The following is a 26453-nucleotide window of genomic DNA, read 5'->3' as shown; positions in this document are numbered from 1 at the left end:
ACTTCTTCATTCGTTCAAAAAATCTTCCCTTCCTAGGTTTGTTCTGAAAATTGATTTTGAGAAAGCCTTTGACCGGGTTGACTGGAAACTGGTGGATTATCTTTTTGACCGTATGGGTTTTGGTACCAGATGGAAATTCTGGATGCGGAGTTGTATTTCCTCCCCTTCTTATTCTGTTTTGGTAAATGGGAAACCCCGAGGATACTTCAAATCCTCTAGAGGGATCAGACAAGGAGACCCCCTTTCTCCATTTATTTTTACTCTCATTGGAGAATACCTTACCTCTATGATCCGGTTTGCTAAACGTTCGGGTTGGCTCAGTCCTATTTTTTCTGATCCAATCCAAGACGTCCCCATTCTTCAGTTTGCAGATGATTCTATTCTTTTTGGAGAAGGGTCCATGAGACAAATAAAACGCATGAAAGCTATCTTGAATATCTTTGAATTGACGTCTGGTCAAAAGATAAGCTGGGAGAAAACCACAATCTTTGGTTTTAATATTGATGCATCTATTCTCAACTCTATGGCGAACTATCTGGGTTGTAAGGTAGCATCAATTCCGAGTACATATCTGGGCTTACCTTTGACTCCTTTCCTGCCTTCGAAAAATTCCTGGTTTCCGGTTGTTGAGAGGCTTGAGAAGCGTCTGGCTTCTTGGAAAGGAAAATTTTTATCCAAAGCTGGTAAACTGGTTCTAATTAAATCATGCCTTCATGGAATACCTTCCTATTTCTTATCTTTGTACAATTGTCCAACTTCTATTAGGGATAGAATTGAATTTTTGAAAAGAAGATTTTTATGGGATGGGCCAAATGGGGAAAAAAAGGTTAATCTTGTAAAATGGGTTGATGTTTGTAAACCAATTGTAATGGGGGGCCTCGGGATTCGTGACGTTGCTACCACCAACAAGTCTCTGCTACTAAAGTGGGTTTGGAAGTACAACATGCAACCCAATCTACTGTGGCGCCGAATGGTTGCAAGTAAATCAGGAAAAGAGAGAGGTTGGTGGACGGAGGGGGGAAGATTTTACAAGTTATCCCCTGTTTGGAAGAAAATTGCCAAACTCTTACCTTGCTTCAAAGCCGCCGTCAAATGCTATATTGGAAGTGGTGAAAATACTCTTTTCTGGTCCGATTGGTGGATCGGGACTAGTTCCTTAGAGGAAAGTTATCCTCTTTTATTCCAGCTGTCAAGATCTCGAAGTTCAATGATTTCTGACCATTGGCAGTCCTCGGGTGGGTGGAATCTTCATCTCAGACGGGCATTAAATGACTCTGAAACTGTTGAAGCAACTGGCCTGATCAATTTACTTTCTGGTGTGGCCTTAAAAAATTCTTCCGATATCCTCATCTGGACACCCAACAAACAAGGTATGTTCTCTTCAGCCTCAACGTACCATCATTTGATTTCCTACCATCCTCTTCACGCAGAACATCCTGTTACTTTTGCTTGGTCGCTCCCGATTCCTCCTCGCATCAAATTTTTCATCTGGACGGTATGTCTTAAAAAAATTTTAACTTCTGACGCTTTGCAAAGACGAGGCATTAATATTCCCAATCCAGAATGCCCATTTTGCAACACATCTCCTGAAACAGCAGATCATACGCTTTTGCATTGCGAATATGCTCATAAGATTTGGACCGAATTAATGGACAAGATCGGTTTATTATATTGCCCTTCGCAAGATTTGCTAAACACTATTTATACTTTGGTTAGCTCCCATCTTCCGAAGTTAGGGAAAATCTTAATATCTTGTTGTGTTGGACACATTGTGTGGAATTTATGGAAAGAAAGAAATAATCGCAAATTCAATCAGAAATCTATTCCTCGGAATATTCTCTGTGATCAGATAGTCGGTCAAGTTAGCTCTTGGGTTCTCCTTCGCAAAGAATTCTGTGATCTAAGAGCAACAAATATGAGGGAAAATTGGAGAAATGTTGCGAAAATGTCTCTTATTTCGAAGGCTCCTATTATGATAGAATGGACTAGACCTCCTCCTGGACACTTTAAATTAAATTTTGATGGAAGTGCTTTCGGTTGTCCGGGCCCAGCCGGATTTGGTGGAGTAATTCACGATGATCAAGCAAATCTTCTCTACACTTATGCGGGTCCAATTGGAGTATCAGACTCTACTTGTGCGGAATTACATGGCTTGCTCAACGGGCTGAAACTCTTCAAACAAAAAAAGGACGGTGCTCTCTTGATTGAAGGGGATTCTCAAGTTATTATAAATTGGTGCTCCAAGCCTTCAAAACCTCCTTGGCGTCATTGGAAGATTTATGATGAAATCTGTAATTTAACTTCTGATTTATTATGTACTTGGAAACATGTACCAAGATCTGCTAATCATTTAGCCGATGTTCAAGCTAAAAAAGGCGTTACCCTCCAACATCTTGTTGTGGAGGAAATGTCTTTTTAGTTTTTTAGTTTGTATTTTATCTCTTTTGAATACATTTACAACTTTTCTCAAAAAAAAAATAACAATATAATAATGAACTCCACATATTACTCCTTCCAGACTCACATCTTATCTCAAGATTGTCTTTTATATGATGGGGAGTAAATAAGTCTCCTTTTGGACTGTAACTTGTCCAATCTGCACCAAACTTTGATCCACATAGATTTGTCCACTAAATGCAGGCCACATGTTAAAAACAACAACAACAACAACAACAATAATCCTAGGTGACACCACACTAATGATCGCCATGCAAAATGGCATCCACAAAACTCAGTCGGATTAAATAGACAGAATAAAGATGTGAGCAGAATTTCTTTTGAAAGGCTGAAATCTTATTGAAAAAGAAAAGAAAAATACAAGCCAAGAAGGAATCCTTCACACTAATGGGAAGAAATCCCCAACTACAAGGGAAACAAGAGAGACTCCAGCCTTGGCAAGAGCATCAGCCACAGAATTGACTTCTCTAAGGATATGTTGACTTCTCCATGGAGGCTTTGATTTCCCTTTCATCTAGCTAATAACTGAAGCCAGGTCCCCCTCAATAACCAGAGACATGAGAAATCATGGGTGAACAGTATCACAATTTGCCTTAGAGCCTTGATTTCTGCTACCCTTGAATCTATGTGGCCATTGAGCCAGCATAGGATAGCAAAACTGATCCCAAGGCATCTCTGAAAACTCCACCAATGCCACCAGGTCCATTTCAATGGTGCTTGGCAAACTGTATTGAACACCGAGTTTGTGCAAATTCTTGCAGTCACAAACGAACAATTTGCCCCTTTAGCATCTCGAGCTGATTGTTTCAGTCAAAACTCGTATCCTCTTGAATGTCCTTATGTTCACTTTGGATCTCATTTTTATCTTCTTCTGGAAGAATTTCCAGCAACGGTGTATCGGTGTTGCCGTCTTCATGAGATGAGTCTCCCCATGATTCCCTCAATCCATCACTAAGCAGTTGATATCCAAACCTACTGTGGGTGAATCGTAAGGTTGTTCAGGTGCTCCCAGGTTGGAGTTGATGCTCCTGTGGCATTTGGTTTCCTATTGCAACTTCCACCATAGAAGGGGATGATTTGGGCAACTCGTCAAATCTGCCATCTTTGACGAGTTTAGACCCCTTGTGTAAGTTTGCTCTGGACCCACTTCAATCACGAATAGAGAAGATCCAAGGAACCACCAAACACCTCATTCGTGATTCGGGTTCGAGATCCGCTGTGTGAGATCAATAGTGGCAGCCATGTCGGCACAAACATCATAGTGCTCATTGGTAATACTTTAGCCCACATTTGTATCTAGACGTTCCTCCCTGTGATCATTCTCCTATACAACTTGAGGGCGTTGGAATTTCCCTAATACTTCATTTTGGTGCGCGCCAACTTGACCCCCAATCAATTCCCTTCCAAAAATATCTCCTCGTCTCTCGAGACTGCTTCCCACATCATCATTTGAGTTGCTTAACAGTTATGAATGCCATTTCAGTAGCATTAATTGTGCCTAAATCAGCCTCTCTTCAGAAGCCCGATCCCAATGGACCTTCCAGTGTTAGAAACAGTTCCACTGCACAGGTCACCTCGAGAGGTGTCAACTCTATTCTTCTTGATGCAGGCGAAAATATGTGATGCGGGTACATATTCGGATCCTTGAATCGGATCCGGTGTACGTAGTCGGATCCTTAATCGGATCTATTGTATTGAACCCGGGTTAGGGTTTGCTTTATTTTGAGCTGCAGCCCGGGCTTGTCGGGGGCGTTGCGTTCGGTTAAAAGACTGTTTAGGTTTTAGAGGAAGGCAGTTGAATGATATTTTGAATCTGAGAGAATTTCTCTACGATTTCAGGCAGATTTCGCCTATTCCTCCCGTGATTCGCAAGTTGATCTGCCTGCAGGATAATCGCTATCCTGTCCGGCGTCACTTCTTCTCCACCCTTGTATTGGATTTCTACTCTTTACATATGAATCATTCAAGATTGAAGGGTAGTAGTAGTCATCCGCAACAGAGATAGGAACCACTAATGCACAAGAGAATGGGACAAAAATGTCCAATCAAATGTTCACTTGGTCAAGCCTCCTACTTTAAAGAGCTTCTAGATCGATTGCAATGACCTCGCTGATGGTCACTACGATTTTCCTAAATGTGTTTTCAAACTAGAGATGCAAAGGGATGTTCTTCATAGTCACCCTTTCCGATTTAGTTTCCAGCCTGGTTTCAGGGGTCTATTCATTAATCTTCTCAATATTCCTCTATTGGCCTTGCACCAAACATAAGGAGGTTTCGTTCTTCCATAGATGGGAGAGGTGCTAGCTACATCTTTGGACCCCAGTTACACACCTCTGGAGAATTTACAATGCACCAAATAGCTCTTAGTTCTTCTGATAGCTTTTCCACTTCAATGTTCTCATTGCTAGATTTTACCACCAAGTATTTCTTCAAACAACACAAAGTTTTTCCTTTTGTCTCTTCTACATCAATACAAAAGCTGCTTTGTTTGTGGTTTAAGGTGGTGACCCAGTGCGTCGTACCTATCCTTGGTAGTATGAGAGTGCTCCCTACTACTACGCAGGTGAACTTCATGCACCCTATTGCTGGGCAAGTGACCTTCACGGATGAGCATTAGGTCGATTGCCCCCCGACTGCAATGGAACATGGTCAATAGTTAAGAGTTATTATATGATTTAGAGGTGAAGGCCGAGAGTTTAAGTTTAGTTTTGATATTTGCAAGGTAAGTAGAAAGCCACTTCCATGTCAAACGCCTAACCAATACAACCCAAAAGACCAGTCTGTTAGGTGCAGAAAGCAAAGTACTTAACCCAGAACCACATCTGACACCCACCGTTCCCCCCGGTCGACATCCACGACGGCCCACGCTAGCGGCCCACATTGGTCTGGAAACTAGGTCGCCCCTTCAGGGATTCGAATGAGGAACGTGGTGCCCAACTCTGGTACCATGTCAAACGCCTAGCCAATACAACCCAAAAGACCGGTCTGTTAGGTACAAAAAGCCAAGTACCTAACCTATCAGTGGTGGACGGAACCACCCAGCTCTAACACATCAAACATTAAAGAGTAAAAAATGCACCTTTTAGATTTAACATAAAAGGATGTTTACTAATATTAGCACACAGAAGTATCTAAAGAATTGACATGTCTTAGTGTTTCACAAGATTCCTCTTCCAAGCACATTCCATTAGCAAAAAAAATTTACCTTTCTTTTTGGCATCACATAATTCTTGTAACTTCTGAAGTCATAGTGTGGGATGTCAACTGCCTGTCCATGTTTCAAATTCTCCATACAACACAACAGCTGTTTTGTATCAAAGGCATCTGAAAAACAAGAAAATATTAGTGTGAAAAAACAATAAAGTGGAAAACTAATAAATGTCATGCACATGAAAGAAGTCAGACACATTAGATGAAAAACACAATTCTTATGGGCAATGAATATAATTAGCGTAGCCAGTTTTTTTCAGCAACTCACCAATACCCACAACAATATAATGCAACTTATAAAAGCGATTAGATGCAGTATATTATCCCAAATAACACAACAGCCAAAGTAAATTCCAATTAGACATTGTGAAACTTAATGAAACAACTATAGAAAATCAACAAAAATCAAGTAAACTTCTTCTTTTTCTCCTTTTCAGTTTGTGAGCTAGGATTATAACAAGTGACTTCTACATATGGGATAGCGTCCCTCAGCATGGACCTACAAGTCCAAGCCTAATACCAAGTGCAGTTGTCTTTGAGATAAGTGTACAAAAGAGAGATCAGTTGTGATACCTCATAAATATGACAAGTAATGATAGTTATAAACTTGATTCGTAAGAACTACTAACCACAAAAGACTTATTTTTTTACAAGAAATTAATCCTAGGAGACTTGGATGGCAAAGTCATCAATTGATCATAGTCAAGAGCCAGAAGGACCATTATCATGGACTGTTCCTTTGCATTAATATGCTTAGCTCTCTCTTGCACTTTCCAAATAAGGTAACTAATTTATTGAATTGTATGAAAAAGGGTTTTTTGGTTATTTCATCCTTCTCAGATTGTCCATCTAGAGTAGGAGTATGCTCATCTTTGTAGGGGAGATACATAGTTCAATTTTTAGTTTATTCTGAATTGTAATTAAGGAGTTATGAAGAGTTTAGGTAGCACAATATTTATGTATTCTTGTCCTATTATAACTTAAGTGACTATTTAATAGAAGAGAGATCAACCTCAAACCTCCTAACAAGGGCTAGAACTGCCGCACCCTCTCTTTCTCATTCCTTCTTCTCTCATCTTAATTTTACACTTTTACATGTATCAGAGAACTAAGGTCCGGTTGTAGAGAAGTTTTAACCACTCCTAGCCGCTCTACTAGTCTGCAGTTTCTTCTTAAAAAAAATAAAATAAAATGTTCACTGCTGATTTTTCCTTTACCTATTGTGCCATAACCCTGGGATTTATAGGATATGCTGCCAATTAAGCAGTAGAGAGTTGTTTTGGGATCTTTTCCCTAATCCTATAGTTGCACGAGTCTCCATATAGCCTTTCTGCCTACATCATCAGCCTATTTGCTGATGTCAACAAATCTATTTTTTTATTTTTTATTTTGAAATGATGCTAATTTTTATTAAGACAACAAATTTATTTTTTTCTTTGCATGATCCGAGTACTTTCATGCCTTTAAATGGTCAATTGCATATAAGCATATTCGATTGAAGTTCTAGATCCCTAATTTCAGTAGGTGCGAGCCCCACCTAATCTGCACGGGTAATTTCCTGAGTTTGTGGAGGATTTTTTGTGTTGGTTGGTGTTTTAGCTGTTTTCAGATTGATTACTGTGTGGATTGACTAGATTTTTATGGTAAGTTATGGCTGATTCGGTGCAAAGGTATTACCCCTGCCAAAGAGTCTGAAAATTTTGAAGGGAAAGAGACTATTGTAATTACTACTGAAAATTCCTTCTTTTTTTGGAAAGGTGTAAAGCTTTTATTAATGAGAGCTGAAAAGCCAAACTAGTACAATATAGGTTACAACATAGGATACAGGCATTAGATAGCCTCCACTAAAGGTCAAGCGTACAAAGGGAAGCTTTGCTGACTTCAGATTTGACAAGCTTGTCTGCAATTGAGTTGGCTATATGTGAACGTTGCTCCAGACAATGAGCACTCATTAGATAGATCTGAAATTTCATCAAAGATCTTTCTCATAGCCCAGGGAGCTGGATTCTTTTTGCTGCCACAGCCTATGACAAGAGCCCAGTCGCTCTCTAAGATTAAGGGCCACTGAGGTGTTGTGTGAAAAACTTGATGCCTTCCAAAAGAGCTAGGGATTCTGACATTAGATGAACAACATCCAGCTGGACCTGAGAAGGCCCAGCAAGATTTGCCATTGGTTGTTTCTGAAAACTCCTCCCACTCCAGCAGGCCCTGGATTTCCTTTAGAGGATCCATCAAAGTCTAAGAAGATGGAGGGAGCTGCCATTCTACCATCACCTTTGGTAGAGGGAGGCACCAAAATGGATTAGTTTTCTCCAAAATTTCCGAATGATGGAGCTTGGGAAAGGGGGTAGTCCATGGAAGCTGTGTGCCCATAAGAATGTGCTGTGTAGTACATTTCCTCTGACCCAACGATTGAACTGCTTTTGGCTTCAAATGTTTTGTTGCTTCTCTCCAACCACAAGTGCCAAACTAGGAAAAATGATCTTATCTTGCTGTATTGGTCATATTATCTGGGCTCTCTGGAAAGAGCGCAACAGAAGGAAATTCAAACTCAAATCTTGCCCTATTGAGGTTTTGACTGACCAAATATCTAGTCAAGTTTTTGTCCGGCTCTAAAACAGAAAAGAATTCAAAAAATTCAGTGACTCCAACTTTTGAGGAAACTGGCAATCTATTGCTAGGATGTCCCTGTCCTCTCGCCCCCCAACTATGGTTATATGGACCCCCCCCTCCACCTGGGTATACAAAACTCAACTTTGATGGCAGTGCTTTAGGCTGCCCAGGTCCTACAGGATTAGGTGGTGTTATCCACAATGGAAATAGCGATCTCTTCTTCTCATATGTAGGTCCCCTTGGCAACTCAGATTCTACTACTACAGAACTCTCTGGCCTTCTGCACGGGCTCAAGGTCTTCACTAGCCATCTCTTTGGCCCCCTTTTTATTGAAGGCGATTCAAAAGTAGTCATCAATTGGTGTGCTAACCATGGTCACCCCCCGTGGCGTCATTGGGATATGTTCAATGAAATTTGTAATTTTCTTTTTGGTTTAAACTGTATTTGGAACCACATTCCACGTTCTGCTAAGCACTTAGCGGACTCTCAGGCTAAGGCGGGTGTGTCTCTCCAACACTTTGTTATGAAGTCAGGCCCCCAAAGCTAGGTTTGTATTCCCCCCTTGTTTATCAATATACGCACTTTCATAAAATAAAAAAAACCACAGGTGCCAAGGGACTGCTGCGACGACTGATTTCCATAGAGCTTTTCCATAGAAGGCCAAGGGGCATGAGTGCCATTGTTGTATAAGGAAATTGAGCGATATAGGGCATACAGAGGAAGATGCCAAACTTTAGCACTATGGCACTCCAAATCACTCTACTGAATCAGCAGTGTATGAGAACATGGTCACAGCTCTCTTCCTCATCACCACAGAGCTTGCAAAGTGAGTTTACAACATGTTGTCCTCTCTTAGTTCATCACAATAGAGTATTTTTGCATGAGCAGCAGCTCATAGAAATTGCAGGATCTTTTTAGGGGCCACCAGCTTCCAAGCAAGACTGGGGCTTTGGGGACAGTTTTGGGGAGGGGTAATCTGGCATTTGTAGAAAGAGGCTACTGAGAATTGACCTGAAGGCCCGGGCTTCCATATTATTTCATCGTGTCCCTGAATTAAAATGTAGTGTGCCTCCAGCAATGCAATTATCTTGGTTATTTCCTCTTTCAAGGTCATTTAGACTCCTAAAGCATAGATTCCAGCTCCCATGAATTTCTGAAGGTCTGGATTCCAGCACTGAAATCTGTTTGTTCTGGGCAAGGTTGAACAGTCTTGGGAATTCTAGGCATAATGGTCTATCCCCCACCCAACAATCTGTCCAAAACTTAACTGAAGAACCATTTCTAACATGAAATCTGAAATGCTGTTCCAATTTTGGTTTTTGCTTCAGTATTGATTTCCATGTGCGAGATTGCATGCTGAGATTGCCACTTGAGGATTGCGACTGCTGGGGGTTCCCACCATATTTTGCATCGATTACTGCTGAAAAGGTTGAATTGACAAAATTACCTAGGTTGGAACAAATCTGTCTAAATGTATCTTAAAGCCAAAAGGATAGCCAAGTATCTTTGGGATGTGTGGTTAAAGATAAGCAAGTTAAGACATGGCTTGTAAACAAAATAAAATCCCAATTATGATGTTTAGATGGAATTTGCTTTTCTTCTCAAGTGGTTCTAGAAGCTCAACTCCAGCTCGGCAGCCTCTTAGAAGCCGATGGTGTCCTCCAAGCTCCAGCGTCCCAGGGCTAGATGAATCATTGATGGCAACAGGCGTCATCTCTCCCTTATTTGGAAAGCGATGTTCCACTTATTCCTGGTCTTCCGCTCCGCTATTCGTTACTTTGTTGGCGATGGCTCCAACCTTAACTTCTTGATTGACTAATGGCCGGGTGGTGGCCCTCTCTTTCTCCTCTCTTCTTAATTTAACACTTTTACATAATTGAAAGCAACTTTATAACTGAAATGAGTTGACTAGTCATTTTGGGATAGGCCTTAGATCCAACTTCACATGGTGTCAGAGCAGGTACTCGTATGTGGACCTCTCCCAAATTATCCACATGTAAGAGCCTAGAGGGCCTACACGTGAGGGGGAGTGTTAAGGAATAGTCCCACGTGGATTAGTGAGAAAAAATATGTTGAGTTTATTAGTTGGGAAAGAGGTTTCCTAAGTTGACTAGTCATTTTGGGATAGGCCTTGGACCCAACTTCACAAAATGTATAGTACCAATTGCTTCAAAATTACTAAGGAATTAGCATGCTCCTAACAAGCATCTTGCATATTTATACTTCTCTTTAAATTGATAACCATGTTGTGTCGTGATGAGAGAGAGGCCGAGTGAAAGATAAAGATATTTCTAAATTGATTCCAAGACCACGAGGACAAAACTAAATACAACAACAGGGAATGCATAATTTCTGTACAAATTTGAGGTGAAAGGAGAAATTATTTCCAGGAAATTCCATTTGAATGAGATTGACTAAGTTGTAAACAAGTGTAACAGGAGTAAAGAAACGAATGAAAGCACAGTCCTTGTGGAGTGAATATAAAATATCTCCACCAAGTAATTAAGCCCGAGAAGGAAGAGGATATCCACAAAAGAATCAATCCTCTGGGCCCAGCCCCCTACCACCCAAAAAAACAAATAAATAAAAATGCATAAAATAAAATCAAGCGAACTCATAGGCTTCTAAAAATTCCTCCTTAATAACACTAATGAAAACATAAAGAAAATTTTTATTTATCTTAATGAATAACTCCAAACCACTAGATATCATAAGAAGAGAGTGAACCATTATTATCATAAGAGGTAAGTATTTTTATGAAGCAGCATAAAATTAAGATATTGCATATTTAAGCTCATCTTTCCTAATTGAGAAAGTTGTTTTTCCTCTCCCTCTTCTCAACCATATCATAATTACCAGGGTGATCAAAGTTATATTCATGAGCACGCATAATTTCCTCTTCAGTCAAGTTGTGATAGAAAGAATCCTGCAATAGAATGAATAAATAAGTTTAAATTCGTTTAAAATAAATAAATAAGTTAAATTCACAGATTAGAAATTCATTTCATATGAAACAAGATTTTTTCCCTTCATTAAGCAACCAAAATTGATCAAAATGCTAAGAATTATATGACAGTCCCAGCCAGTATGTGCTTCTGGCTTTAAGAAAACAGATCCAGCATCCTTTTGCCCAATTTTAGCAACACTCTTTCTCTACTGTTTTCCATTAAGGACTATGAACACATCTCCTATACTGATTCTCGTTTACTTGTTTTTTTTGTTTTTCTGAGCCCTGATTGAATATTGTTATGTAGCTCTTTAATTACATGAATTCATCTAAACAGTCTTGTTGTCAAACCATAAAACCCTACCAGTTGTTAAACACCAAACAAAAAGAGATACATCAAAGAGGATGTTGAAATTTGAGATCGGAGTTATTAGCGTTTACATACCCTTCTCCCCTATTTATAATTAAAACAATTTCTATGTCCTTGTTCTCCCATAAACCCTAGGAAACGACTTTCTACAAAAACGAGTTTCCTAGATAACAAAATAAACTTAATTATACCTTCCAACTCCCCTTCAAACTGAAGCATATAGCTTCAGCTTGTTACAAAATTTGTCTCATAACCTTGTAAGCATAAAAAAATAACATACAAAATTTCGTCTTGAAAAAATTGTGTTCTTTGTGGCCTCCGCAATTTTAAAATCTATAGCTTATAGGTTTTTGGTTTTTTTTAGAAGCAATAAGTGCTTGCAAGATCCAATGCCGAAGCGGAATACAGACTTATGGCATATGCGGTAAGCGAGTTTCTATAGATTAAATTCCTTCTAGTAGAGGTGGGATTCAACAAAGGTGGTCCTATGGAACTTCACTGTGATAATCAACCCGCAATCCACATTGCCTCTAGTTCTAGTCTTTCATGAAAGAACAAAGCATATCGAAGTTGATTGTTATTTTGCTAGAGAAAAGTTGTAAGCAGGTATTATATGTCTCAAACATGTTTCATCTCAAAGGCAAGTTGTTGATATACTCACCAAACCAGTAAGTTCAAAAGTTTTCTCCACTGTGTGCACCAAGCTAGGAATCTACAATGTCTTCTCTCCACCAGCTTGAGGGGGAGTTTTAGAAGAGATAAGTAAACTTAGGTGGCATTGCTGTAAATATTCTATGAAGTTTTGGGTTTTTTTCGTCACCTATTAGGGTGAAGGGCATGGATGTAAAGTATGAATCTTTTTTTTTTGAAAAGGTGTGTATAAACTATTAAAAGAAGAGAGAAGTACAAATCAAACCTAGGAAAGAGGGTCTTCCTCCACAACAAGGTTTTGGAGTGAGATGCCCGCCTTAGCCTGAATGTCTGCCAAATGATTGGCAGAATGAGGAATGTGCTTCCAAGTATAATTTAAAAGGGAAATTAAAATACATTTGTTCTAGCCGACTCACGGGCCCACTTTGCATCGAAGGCGACTCAAAGGTTGTCATTAACTGGTGTGCAAACTCCATCAGACCTCCGTGGCGTCACTGGGACATGTGAATCTTTAACATCTATAAAAAATAGTTAAGGGGGAGGATTGGCATTGATTCTCCATCCTAATTCTCACTCCAACTTTACTCACATAGCCTCACTCCCTTCTCTAGCCATCCTCTTGCATCCCCTCTCTCTCTCCTTCTCTCTTTCACATCTTCTCTCTTCCTTTCTTCCTCACCTAAACTCGTAAATCATTAGTGTTACTACCATGGAATCTGGAAAATCAACAGATTTTGAGCTTGCACTTTGGCACATGTATTCTTCCAATTCTCCCCATCAAGTTGGGGAGTATATGGCAATCCCCTAGGAACATAAAAATTAAAAATTAAAAAAAAAATACTACAATAGTCACCTTCCTCCTTCTCTCCCTTTATAACAAACCATCTCGAGGTGTCCAAAAAATATATGTTAAGAGGACACAGACTCTAACAACCCTAACTAACAGCCCATCAAAGGGGTAAAAGAATTATTGGTGACATAAGTAATACAATTTAAAACTTATATAAAGGATTTCAAACACAAAATAGTGATTATATTACAAAGCAAGATAAAATGTCAATCACTTAAAAGACCACGATAGAAAACCTACTAAAGAAGCAATTTGAAAACCCACTTAGGCGCAAGAATAAAACCAACAATGGACCCAAGATCACCATATATAGCATAATAGGATACCAACCACGGAACTAATTGTTAAGGGATTATCTGAAGCAATTCCCTAGAAAGAGAAATTTTCTCACCATAGAATTCGGATCGCACAGTAAAAAAAAAGGATCACATGAATAAAAGTCCAAGTAGAAATAATGGATTCCAAAACAAAAAATAATGAACTGGAATTAAAAATAAGAAAGAGTCCACATAACACGTTATAGAATCGGAGATAGGTAAACCAAATTTCCAAACAACACATAAAGTCATGAGGGTTACCCTAACACTAAGGGCAATAAATAAGAATCCACAAAGCTAGAATCACCAAAATAATACTCATTAAAAATAGACCCAAAATTTGACCACAAAAATGACCATAATATTGACCATCAATTTTGAACAAAAAAGTAACCACAAGTTGATATACAAATCAACACAACCAAATTAAAAGAAAAATTCAACTAACCATTTAGAACCTTTAGCAAGCTAAGAGAGACAAAAGAAAAGGAAAAAGTTGAGAAAAACCGTAAAATAAGGCACTCTTTTTGTAGGAACTCCATTGAGCTTGTAGTGCAGGATTTTGTTAAGCACCTAGCCAATACTACCCAAAAGACCGGCCTGTTAGGAGCGGAAGACATAGGTACTTAACCCAGGACCATAACATCACACCCCACCTTCGCGAGCCGACGACCACGGCGGCCCACTCTAGCGACAACTTACTCTAGCGACGGCCCACTCTAGCGACACTGGCCGGACCCGGGTTAAGTTCCTACGGTCTACCAGTAATTTTAATCTGGCCACTAGGTCGCCCCCTCTGCTTAGGTCGCCCCCTCCGCTAGGTCACCCCCTCCGGGATTCGAACTTGAGACGTGGGAGCCCGCTCTGATACCAAATATTAAGCACCCAGCCAATACTACCCAAAAGACCGGCCTGTTAGGAGCGGAAGACATAGATACTTAACCCAGGACCATAACAGATTTCAGGACTGGATCCAGACTTAGACGCGGCTTTGCGAGTTGGACATGCACATCGGATTTGCCACTCAAATGCTGACTATTGCATTGGGTGTGTACACAAATTTGAGAACCGGACACAATTTACCACGTCGGATGTGAGGACGTCTTCAATCTCTAGCCAGGTCAAAAACACGAATACAGAATCCAATTAAATTCAAAGTTTTGGCATATGGCCACTTGTATTAAATCGGAGTTGGACCCTCACAAATGTACACCGTTTATAAATCTACACAGCTAGCAATAAGTCTCTTAAGTGGTCAGTCGTTTTGGGATAAAACCAAGCTCACTCCAACAGTGTATCAAGCAAGAAGTGTGCATGGGATGAGGCCCAGTTTGTACTCCCCAGGTTATTTGTATATTTTGGTTCCATTATTTAGGAGTTTATGTCTTGTAGACTGCATTAGGTGGGAATCTGTGTTGTATGCTCTACAAGGAGTTTTCTGTCACCTAAAAAAGTCTTCTCATTCATCCTTTTTTTCTACATTCTTGTTCTTTAGGGCATATTTTTATATATCATTGCTCCGTACTTTTTAGTTTTTACTGCTAGTTGTACTGCTCCGCTAGTTGTCTTTGTACTGTGCATCTCCAAATAAATTTCTCATTATCTTCAAAAAGAAAAAAAAGATTATTTGATAAGCAACTAAACTATAACATCTATCGGAAAAGACTTTTCTTTTAGAAAGGATGATTTTATTAAAACAAAAACAAAAGCTATAAGCCTAAGGGAGCAAGCACTTAACAACAAGGGATTGGATGGAAGCTCCCTGCTTAGCAAGAGCATCAGCTACAAAATTGGTAGATCTCGGAATGTGAGACCAAGTACAATCAAAATGGGATACAATATCTAAAATCTCATAAAAGACATCGCAGTACTACCAAGGAGGAGTGGAGGCAGAGGCACACCAACCAATCACCACCTTGGAATCCCCTTCGATATGAAGAGGGCCACTGAAGTGGTCACGAAAAATATGGAGTCCATTGAGGAGGGCATGGAGCTCATCGATCGTAGAATCAGCAATTCCCAAAGAGCGGCAAAGGAAATGGAAGACACCGCCAAAGCAGGCATTACCTGGATTACCCAAAGAGCAACCGTCAAAATTAAGCTTGAGGAGTCCATGTTGAGGGGGCTACCATTCCTGAATGACATGAAGCCTCGTGGAGGCGTGCATCTGGGCCAAGATACTCCAGTTGTCACGAAGGAGGAGCCCATGAACGAGGAGAAATCCTTCCTGGTATGCAACCAAGAGGAAATTTGGCCGGTGATGGTGCAGGAAACCCTCTCAATAGACTTGAGTTTTCCATTGAAACATTTGTAGTTTCTTTCTTCCCATAGACCCCATGGAATAAATGTGGTGCAAACAGAAATCAGCAGCTTGCCATCATGGGAAGAACAGTCCCAAGGGCATTTGACTGGCCAAAAGGAGAACCACAGGCATGCATAGTTGGACATCAAAGCAACATAGGCTGGCCACACTCCATAGGAAGAATTTGACCTTAGGAGGGGCACAGAGGCGCCACGTGAAGGCCACATCATGCTCAGATCTGGGGGCCACCACATCATGCCACGAGAAAGAGTCACTTTTGTCCGGCCACCAAATTAGTTTGTCATTAGCCTGAGCACGCAACTTGGGTGACTAGATTGTCTATAATAATCGGGTGGCATCTAAGGCCTCAAAATAAAATAAAAAACCCTAACAGGGGTGCAAGTTCCAAGTTCCATCACACCAAGCCTCAGCCATTGAAAGATCCTTCTGCCAAGATACCTGAAAGAGGTTGCTGAAAGAGTTCCTTAAAGGTTAACTACCAGTCCACCAATCTGTCCAGAAATTGATAGTCTGACCATTGCCCACGTAATTCCGGACGGCCGAGCAAAAAGTCGGGAGGAGACTGAAAAGAGACCTTCAGATTGGCGATAAATATCTTCTATTTCCTCCCGAGGTCCACCAAGATTAGTCCAATGGAGTTTAGCTGCCACCATAACCTTCCAAAGGTTGGTGGAGGGAGAGTTGAATCTCCAAATCCACTTTAGAAGGAGAGCATGATTCATATCCTTGGCGAGACGAATTACCAAACCGCCAAGGGATTTGAGAAGACAAACATCATTCCACCCCACCAAGTCGTATTTGAAATCTGAGCTAGCACCCCTCCAATGAAATCTTATTTTAATCTTTTCCATGGTCTGACAAACAGAAGCAGGGCAGGGCATGAATGAGAGAAAGTGATTCAGAATACCAGCAATGCATGACTTGAGGGTGAGACTCCCCGCCTTGGTGAGAAGCCTCCCTCTCCAAATGGCAAGGTGTAACTCGGGCTTTTCAACCATTGGGGCTCATACATCCTTACTACGGTGGACAGTGAACAAGGGGAGTCCAAGATAAGTGGTAAGAGGGGAGAAGATAGTGCAGCCCAAAATACCTGCCATTTCAAGAGGAGTCTCGTGGTTGATATTAAATCCTATCAAGGTGATTTTTCCCCAATTAACGTTTTGCCCCAATGCAATTTCAAAAAGCCCCAAGACAGCCTTTTGTCATAAAGGACTCTTATTGAATAATTGTCTACCCACCTTCCTGCTTTACCCCGATGAACACTTGTTTACAAGCTATCCCAGTACAAACATTGAACCAAGTAAGAATGAGAATATGCACCATTGATCCAAGTAAGAAACTCAACTAGAACCTTGAAGAAACATAACAACAGTTCTGATAATAACTACTACTTCACAGCTTTATCATAAACCCTATTCCTCCATTCTTTGTCAACCTTAGCCAACTCCATCCTTAAGTTCATCTTTCTTCAAGCCTTTGATCACAAACTACAATCCAGTAGTTGTCTTTTGAGCCACATTGATATGATAGGTCTGTAGCATACATGCACTTCATTTGTTACAAAGACTAAATCCAGTAACCTTTTTCAGCACTAGTTCGTTTTCATATGTGAGAAGTCATACAGACGCTTCGATCTTTCTAGATTCTGGGAAAGCTGAAAATGACAAGGTATCCTGAAAACATTGTATGTGACCTACAGCAGAAAATGACTAACCCTTGATTTAAAATAAATTCATCACAAGGATGCCTTGAAATTTCAGCTTAAGGCCTATAGTCTGCCCCAATAAGCCCAATGCTCCATGAATCATGATGCCTCCATGATCCCTCCATCTAGCATCACATTCTCAACAATAATCACAGAAGAGAAGCAACAGAGTTTTTTTTAGAATGAGCTGAGCTGTTCACCACATAACCAAGGATCCCAACAGAACAGCTCGACTTTTAGATTTTCTTGACCAAATCCAAAACTACTATGCAACACAATGACCAAGAGATCTTTACATACCAAATCAGGCTTAAAAGGTCCAACTAGCATGTTTTTGTTTTAAGAAAGCAACCTCACTTGACTCAGCAAACCAGATCTGATCAACTTTCTGCCTTTGTCAAAATGCATGACTAACCTAACATCGTTTTTCACAAAGAATTGCATGTATTACAACAAAAAGTGTTACCTGGTTCACAAGGACAACACGCTGATCATGAAGCTGCTCAATTATCATATCACAGACAGTAGACTTCCCTGATGCAGCACCACCAGCAACTCCTAAAAAATAAACAAAAACGCATTTGAATTAGAAAAATATGTATGTTTGCTGACATTTGTTTGAAGACAGCATCAAGTTCAAGGGTAGAATGCAAAAAATCAACTTGTACAAGACCAAATTGAAGTAAGCCAAGTAAGAATTTAAGACAGGGCTAGCACAAGATGACTCTCAACCAGGGGAACATCAGTTTTAAGTTATTAACAGCTAGTTGTACCTTCACCATCAGACTACACAGACTAAAGTATGGCTTTCTGATTTTAGGATATGATATTTCTGCTCCAGCCAAGACAAAATCACTAAGAGATAATAAGAAAATTGAATCCTTCTTGACTAAAGTTGAGTGAAAAGACAACCAAAAAGAGGCATTATAATTGTGCTTGACTGGAACAATAAGCAACTTACAAGGTCTTTTTCGGTTTTCATCTTCAACGGCTCTCTTCCCTACTACAATAACTTGCTCAAACTTTTTAACGAAGTGAATAATGATACAACAACATTAATAAGAAATACAATGCAAATATCTTATGAAAGTCAACAACCAAGTGTGCTACTTCCTGAACTTCAGACAACATGATTCTGGTAAATATCATACCGTTCTTCTAGGTCCAGGTTTTCCAGCAATCGCTGAGAATGTCAATCCTTATTATACATCAGGAATTCCAATAAGAACCAAAAATAGCATCATCTTCTCATATCTTAATACTGTTAACTAAATTATTTGAAATGATTTGCTTGATGCCGAGGTCTTCATCAAACCTTTCAAGGAACAATTCATCATACTTTATTTTCTGTAAAAAACGAGAATTCAAAAATAAAATTGAAACATTCAAAGAAATAATATTTGATATAAAGACAAAATGATTTTACAAAATAAAATAACAAACAATACATAAAATAATCAACCTTGATGAGTGTGATCTTATCATTTCCAAATTCATGGTTGCAGCCAGCAAAGTCATAAATTTTTTTTTGGGCAGACAACTTTGTCCAAGAAATATGTTCTCAAAAAACAAAATGAGCAGTATATGATAATTTCTGCTAGAGAGTTCGTACTTGTAGACTAACCTATCACAAATGGTTGCTTATGAGTACTTGCATCTGTTGAGGTTGTTGGCTGTTCTACACTTGCATTCCTTGCGTCCAAGTCATTCATATGAAATCCTGAAAAATGGACTCCTGTTGCTGCCTCTAGCAAATATTCAACTGATTTAGACCCCATATGGAACAATTACACCTACAAGAACATTTAAAGGCAGATTAATCTCAGCAGTATTACATGATCAGATATTACTATGTATTGTGTGATTAGAGATGGAGATCCCGAAAAAAACGAAATCACAATGCTTACTAGGCTATAAATCCTCTACACTGTACTCGTATTTTTCTTTTAGAGATTGACGTTCACTTCTCACTGGTAGACAGACTGAGACAATGAATCAGTATAACAAACATTTAGTCATATCCAACAACCACTGCACAATGCTTTGCTAACGGATACGTACAAAAAGACCTCCATCAGGAGAGCATCGCTGCCTTATACTTGAACTAGATAAAGTCCCTGAAGAGTTTAAGACAAAAGCATGCGAGCAAGGTTCGAGAAAGCTCAGGAATTTCAAATGCAAATAGAAGGAACCTATCGTTCGATGAGCGAAACACGTCCAGACGCAAACGTACTGTCAAACAATGTTCGTTTAGCCTTAGTCCCGATCGACTCCCCCGAATCCCACAATCTGGAGTTGCAAGCTCCACTGTCAATGACATTCGTATAATACACAGACGCTAGCATGATCCAACCAATGGAATAAATCTTACTAACTGAACCAGGCAGTGCATGGATCTAATCATACGTAGCCAATCCAGGAACACTTTCAAATTCAAACCAGATAAAGATATATATATATATATATCTGAAGATTGAGCTACTAAAAAAATTGATAGTTCTAGATAAAAAAAAAAAAAGGTGAATCATTGAAGGAAGCTAAAAAATCAATGCAAGCGATAGAATACATTATACCTCCGAGGTTAAGCTATTAGATTGCGAGTGGAGATCTGATAAATCCTTTCGGCACAATTTTCTGTTCTAATGGTTTTAGTTTATGTTAATATACACATATATTTTTTGGGTGGGGGCGGGGGCTTCGCCGTTGAGACTTGAGAGCCTTCGAGGAGGAAGAAGTCTTAAAGAAGTCTTAAAGAAGGCAAAAGTGACACGGACATTATGGTTTAGTAGTCCACACCAGAGTCCAGAGGTTTTTAAATGTTTTAAAAGAGCCCCTAAATTTTCAACGAATTAGATAGGCATCCTGTCAAAAAATCGTCTCCTCGAATCCTATTGTCCTTAGGGTCTGAACCCACGAAAAAAAACCATAATTTGAGAACAAATTTTAATCGTCAAGTTTTTTAAATATTATTTTTTTTCTTTTTTTCCTCGTATATCCAAACAAGATAAATAAACCTTTTCTATTTATTTTATTTTCTCTTTCTCTTATGTTTCTTTTTTTTTTTCTCTCCATTTTTTGTATTCTAAACACAGACTCAAAGACTAACCACGTGTAGAGTATTTGGACCTCTAACCTCTAATTTCACATATGTATGAACAAATCAATAGATCTTGTCAAGTTAGTTTGCTACTATAAGAAACCAAACAATGGAAAATAATATTCTACTTAACCATGTAAGTTTTGTTTTCTTTTGTTACGTCTCAACTTGTCATGGAAGTAAGTTGTGTATTGTGTATTGGATGTTGTTTGTATTCCCTTTTATTTTGAATCATGCTTGTTGTTTTGATGCGAATGAGAGTATTAGAAAGAAGGGTTGTACATAAATTAATGTAAAAATTTCATATGATTATACTAATGAATGAAAGATTTGAATCTAATTTTAACATAATTTTAATAAAAAGGATGTAAATGATCTATTTATATCTTACTTAGCAAATCCGTTCTTCAGTTAAATCCTTAAATTATGGCCTCAGTTGATCTTCAGACTTTTTTATTTAAAAAAATATAAATTATTAAGATTTAAGAAACCAATAGAAATTTTGTGTGCATTTACCAAGTTTTGATAATCTTTGAAGGAAGCCTATTCACATAAACTAGATAAGCAAGCCCTAGTGGACCATACGAGAGACGACTAGTCGCGACGACTAGTCGCGACTCAAGATTCCAACTAGGGCATCAAATGCGTCGGGCCAGTGGTTTAAGTTGGTTTCCTTCTTAGAAAGCACTGAACCAGAGGAAAACCGGAGTCTCTATGTCCTTCGTGAAGTGTGGCTGCAGCTCTGATGCAGGTCGCGCTCTGTATCCGTACGTGTCACGGCACGTTGGAAATTCAAACGTGTCTCATCGCGAAAGGTCTGAGAAAGGCAATCAAGATGATATTACAGAATCCGAAAAAGATTTTTAAAGGGACCAGACAACCAGAATCCACTTGGATCCACGTCTTGCATATGGGTCCTGTTTTGACGTTTTCCTCAGGAGCAATGCATATCCGAATGCTTAATGCATTCGGATAATTTGTCACATCCGATACGAAAATTGGGCAAAATCCGTCCGTTCAATAGCTATCTCAGCTGTTCTATCCAGACGACTGAGATAGCTTATTAAGGTATTTTACCGAGGAAAATCTGAGTGGCTCTGAACTTAGAACGTCGCACTCTGCATTTAAATCGTTATTGTAAAGAAATGTACGTTTGACGTGGTATTAACGCGGTGCCTAATCATTTGCAAGGAAAAAACGGAAAACGACGAACAAATGAACTGCCGAAGTTTATCTTCCGATCCATATAAGTTTATGCACGTCTAATAAATAAATAAATAAAAAGATTATAAATAAAAAAAGATTATGGAGCTAAATCCATATAAGTTTATGCACGTCTAATATTCAATTTAACCATCAAATTTGAATTGAATGACTTGAGATTTGATTTATTATTATTTTAAATCTATTTAATATTTCATTATTTATATTTATATTTATTTGAAATTTGTTCTTATTTTTTAAAATGTAATAATAAAATGGAGATAACGATTTATTACAAATAAAATGAAATAAATGGCATTGTTAAAAATAACTTGACTTACATAAAAAGGAAAAATATGGGTGCAACCAATAAGCTTACTCGGACTTGAGTCCAACTTCATGCCCTAGATCCTTATCGTGACCATAAACGGCATAATTTGGGTGCCCGTGTCTAAACTCTCTCTCGTCTTGACAATGTTTAGCAGGCAAGCTTCTGGTTTTTTTAGGCGACTCCGTTTTGCTTCTCGACTCGCTTCAGCAGGCGCTTCCTGCAATAACAGTAATTTCTGCTTCTGGTTCTCCTTCAGTTTTTGTTTTATATTCCTACAGTTGTGTGAATTCCAGTTTCCACACAATCGGTACTCCTCCGCCAATGTTCACAAAGAAAATTTTCACGGAAATTATTCTCTCGCATAATTTCTGAGCAGAACATTCCACGGCCTTTAGTCCCTGTCTTAATGTCTGAAGATTGAAATTTCATTTCGCCGTGATAAAGCTATGACGAACGGGATTCTGAAAGGCAAACCTCGTCCACTGCTATTGTCTTGAACTGGACCCTGGAATAACATGCTTCTACCCGCTTAATGCACATGCAATGATGCAAAAAAGTGCCCTCTAGAACGGTACTTTGGTGCGTACGGTGAACAACGCAGGAATTCAGTTCACATGGGGAGTTCTGTGTCACCTGAAATAAACCTGTAATACCCCCCCCCCCCCCCCCCAAAAAAAAAAAAAAAAGAGGTGAATTTCCCTAGAGAATGTGCAAATTTACATTCTCCGGAAAGAAAATGAAGTTGTTGGCAAGAATGTTATTGTCTATCAAAATCTTAGATTTCATTTAAAAGATTACCTGCTCTTCTCTCTCATAAAAACAAAAAAGGCTTCACATGTTTTCATTTACAACCTTTTGCAAAATACATATTTCACCTTATTGAATGACTAAGGCCTCTAGTTCAATGGTCACATGGTTAGTGTGGGTTCTTGGGTTCAACTCTCACCAGGGTTTAAAGGAGGGTGCATGCGGGTGTATTCAACATTAAAGAAAAAAATGGATCATCCCTAAAACTCAAGTTTACTTTTCCTTGATCCACTTTTGTTCAGGACTAATACTACCTCTGTTTAAGCCACACTTGCATCCAACGAGAGGACATGACAAGTATACCATTGTTACTTCGGGGAATGTCAACTCTTTTTTGTTAAAAGTTCAATGTTCAAAACTAAGGGCCTTACTCTCCATCTTACGAACTGTATATGGAAGAAACCGACTGGTTTGATAATTTGGGTAGGGTTTTCCAATGTGGTGTACTAACTGAAGACTAGAATCCTCGAAAGAGAAAGGAGGAAAGAAACTTGTCTAATCTTGAGATCATTCTCCATGGTTGATAGTTGGAAGAGAGATTTCATGGAGCATCAGTCTAAGGCAGTTCATTGCCAAATATTCTGTCACGTTCACTCTTTTGATGTGTGGTGATTACTTAAAAGGTCAAAGAGTCTACTAAACTTTTTGACCTTTTGTCATCATTATCAATTCATGAGATGAGATTAAGATTCTACAATTGTGGCTGTGGCTTGATCCATGAAGACTTCATAGTCACAGGCGGCTACATATAGCAAAGGACTCACAATGGCACTGGCTTCTACGTGTGTAGAGATCCACCATGATTAGATGCTCCTCACCATTCACTAAGTGATAAGCAAAAAATACCTTAATCAAAGCCAATTGATGGTCCACACATGTCAGCAAATGGTTCTTGGATTGGAGTGAATCATCATGTTGACATGCATAAGTTCTGACTGCTAAACATTTAGTAGGATGAATTCTCTCATTTGTCTGATATTTTTCATTTTCATGTATTTGTATTATACCAATCCTATTGCTGCTTATTTTAAAGACCCTTTTCTTGGTGAATAGAGCACATTTTGGCATCAGATAAAATTTGAATTCTTATTGTGTTTGTCTTTACTTTTTATTTATTTTGTCAACCATCTCCCACAGGCAATACAAGCTTATTTTGTGAAAACAATTTAAGATTTACTTCTCGGCACAAGCAAAATCTCACCTTATGGATAATATTGTTTGGACAAGCTGGTGAGTTGCTTCTTTGTTATTTCTTTCTATGTTTGTATGTGTTTGCGTAAAATATAAATTCCCTATTTTATTTTATGATATTTTACTTTTTGATTTTATCAGGATGGAAATTGCTCCTCCAAATTTCTACTCATAATTTAAAGTGGGTTTACAGGAATTATATTTGGAACAAACAGCAATTTTGCCATGGCAGAAAGTGTTTCTGTTGATAGAACTGGCAACCAAAATGATACTGGGGAAGCCTATCTATCTGGTTTGCGCAAAGTAGAGGATGGGTCTATCATATCAAATGAGCATACGTCTAAGTGGAGGATTTTTACTGATAATGGAAGAGATCTCTTTCAGAAAGCACGTAACCTTTTTCATTCTGTTAAAATTTCCATTGTGCATGTTGTTACAGGAAAAAAATGCAGTTTTTCATTTATTTTCATTATCTAATATTTCATAGCCAATTCACATTTAGATGTGATAAGGCTTTGATGATGTGGCAATTTGAGTTTATAATCCGAATAAACTCATGGAAATAGTACATATCAAGCACATTTCCTATTCAAGTAAGAGGCTTGATCTGATGGGAATGTTCTTTATTTGTGGTACGAATATTATAGATCCCTTCTTATATTGTTTATATGGTTCATCCAACAAGCTATGCCTATGGGTCCTCATTAGCTATGAGGATTGTGTGTTGAGAAATGTGTTGATTCATCCTCCCTCTTGTTCATGGGCACAATCTGATGAGCATTGTGTGCTTTCAGTAATTCCTTTTAGAAGTAATCTTTTTAAGTGCCTCTTAGTTGAGATTACCTGACAAATTGTAATTGTTGTTACTCTGGTTTTTAGGGAAAACTTGATGAGGCTGAAAGATACTTCTTGTCAGCACTACAAGAAGCAAAAGAAGGTTTTGGGGAGAGAGACCCACATGTTGCATCTGCTTGTAATAATTTGGTATCTTATTCTTTCATTCTACTTCGTGTTAAAGAGTGTGATTTTTACATATCTTCACTGTATGTAAGTCTAAAAATTTAACAGTTTTTTTTTAACACCCATTTAAAAAAAAAACCTTGCTTTTTTAACATAATATGTGTGTAATGACTTCAAATTAGATAGTTATTTAGCAAAAACCACAGATCTTTAGTTATTTGAAAAAAGAATCTTCTCAGAAAAAAAGTATTTAGAAAAAAATCTTCTAACACTTCAACCTTGATTGACCTTCATATTAATCAATAAATCTAATTACACTGGAAATAACAAGTTTACCCTTGTTTTACATGCAAAAATCATATAAACTGTTTCTTCTCATAATTACAATTTAGTCCCTGGTTCAACATGAAATATGTAACAGTCTCTTGGCGGAAAATGTTTTTAATGTAAACTCCATAATCTCGAGACCTAGTAGTTAGTGTGGCCTTTTAGTTGTATTTAGTGTTTGCCTATGCAGTGGACTAGGAGAGTGAAAGCTGCAATCAGATCTATCTACCAGTTGCTTGAGTTTGATAGCACAATCTTTACTTTGGCACTAAGCATTGCAGAAGCACTCCCTGAAAAAATTGAAATATGTGTCTGAAACTAAAAATTAGTTGTTTTTCTATGATTTTTACGCTTTTAAGTTTTTCTCTCTGAAGATGTTTATACGGTACTTTTTTACTGGCTTTTCAGGCTGAGATATACAGAGTAAGAAAGTCATTTGATAAAGCTGAACCCCTTTACTTAGAGGCCATTAATATTTTGGAGGAATCATTTGGGCCTGGAGACATAAGGTGCAGTTTTCGTCTTTTTTCTCTTTTCTTTCATGTGAATGCGAATTTTTAAAAATTCTCGTTATTCTAAAAAATGGTAAGATCTTATGGTAGAAAAGAAAAAGAAAGACACAAAGCACCATGCCTTGTAAGAAATAAAGGTAGGAAGAGGGGGGGGGGGGGGGTGTGCGTTGCAAATTATAGGGAAGTGGAGCCACCAACAACAAGGTACTTGTGATTGATATCGTCTCCGGGAAAATGGTCAAGCAAGTCTTTGGCTTCTGGAGGAGCATAGGGCCCGCTAAAGTCTGACAAATGGCATAGGTCTTGGATCTTTTGAGTAGTCATCATGTTTGAACCTCAGCATAAACAGTTTGATGAGAGTTGCTTGATAATCTCAGCTTATGCAGAAGCTCTCTTAACTTGCTTTTATCAAGTACTCTTTCCCAAGCAAGCCTAAATAACTAAAGATAGTTCTTTTATACAAAGTTACTCATGACAACCCAAATTTAACCTGTTTACCTTTTAGTTCACCGGTGATTTTGCTTAGGATGTTGCAGCACTATGTTATTGTACCATTATTGTTTATAGTGTTGAAATGTAGGC

General features: G+C 38.6%; 2 protein-coding genes across 3 annotated transcripts in view; one reads left to right on the top strand and one right to left on the bottom strand.

Moving 5' to 3' along the window:
- Positions 1-20128, bottom strand: part of LOC137940973 (fructose-bisphosphate aldolase, cytoplasmic isozyme 1) — a 57264-nt gene extending 37136 nt beyond the window's left edge. For both annotated transcript variants that reach the window (XM_068786125.1, XM_068786126.1), the window contains exons 1-7: positions 20017-20128; positions 19636-19732; positions 19351-19425; positions 19068-19236; positions 17910-18001; positions 11137-11206; positions 5663-5781 (exon numbers count right to left, since the gene is read on the bottom strand). In XM_068786125.1, coding sequence (XP_068642226.1) covers positions 5663-5781; positions 11137-11206; positions 17910-18001; positions 19068-19221 — 435 coding nt within the window. In that variant the 5' untranslated portion in view covers positions 19222-19236; positions 19351-19425; positions 19636-19732; positions 20017-20128. The remainder of the gene's footprint in view (positions 1-5662; positions 5782-11136; positions 11207-17909; positions 18002-19067; positions 19237-19350; positions 19426-19635; positions 19733-20016) is intronic.
- Positions 20129-22195: 2067 nt separating this feature from the next.
- The window catches only part of LOC137940789 (uncharacterized), a 38682-nt gene continuing 34424 nt past the window's right edge, over positions 22196-26453 (top strand). Inside the window, exons 1-5 of the mRNA XM_068785915.1 lie at positions 22196-22302; positions 24019-24111; positions 24266-24459; positions 24952-25056; positions 25768-25868. Coding sequence (XP_068642016.1) covers positions 22218-22302; positions 24019-24111; positions 24266-24459; positions 24952-25056; positions 25768-25868 — 578 coding nt within the window. The 5' untranslated portion in view covers positions 22196-22217. The remainder of the gene's footprint in view (positions 22303-24018; positions 24112-24265; positions 24460-24951; positions 25057-25767; positions 25869-26453) is intronic.

The sequence above is a fragment of the Aristolochia californica genome, unplaced genomic scaffold (assembly GCF_029961685.1).
Source record: "Aristolochia californica isolate CCGP_79_NKW_82.1479 unplaced genomic scaffold, dmAriCali1.0.hap1 SCAF_9, whole genome shotgun sequence".
NCBI classification, from domain to species: Eukaryota; Viridiplantae; Streptophyta; class Magnoliopsida; order Piperales; family Aristolochiaceae; genus Aristolochia; species Aristolochia californica.
This window is presented reverse-complemented; position numbering and strand designations above follow the sequence as displayed.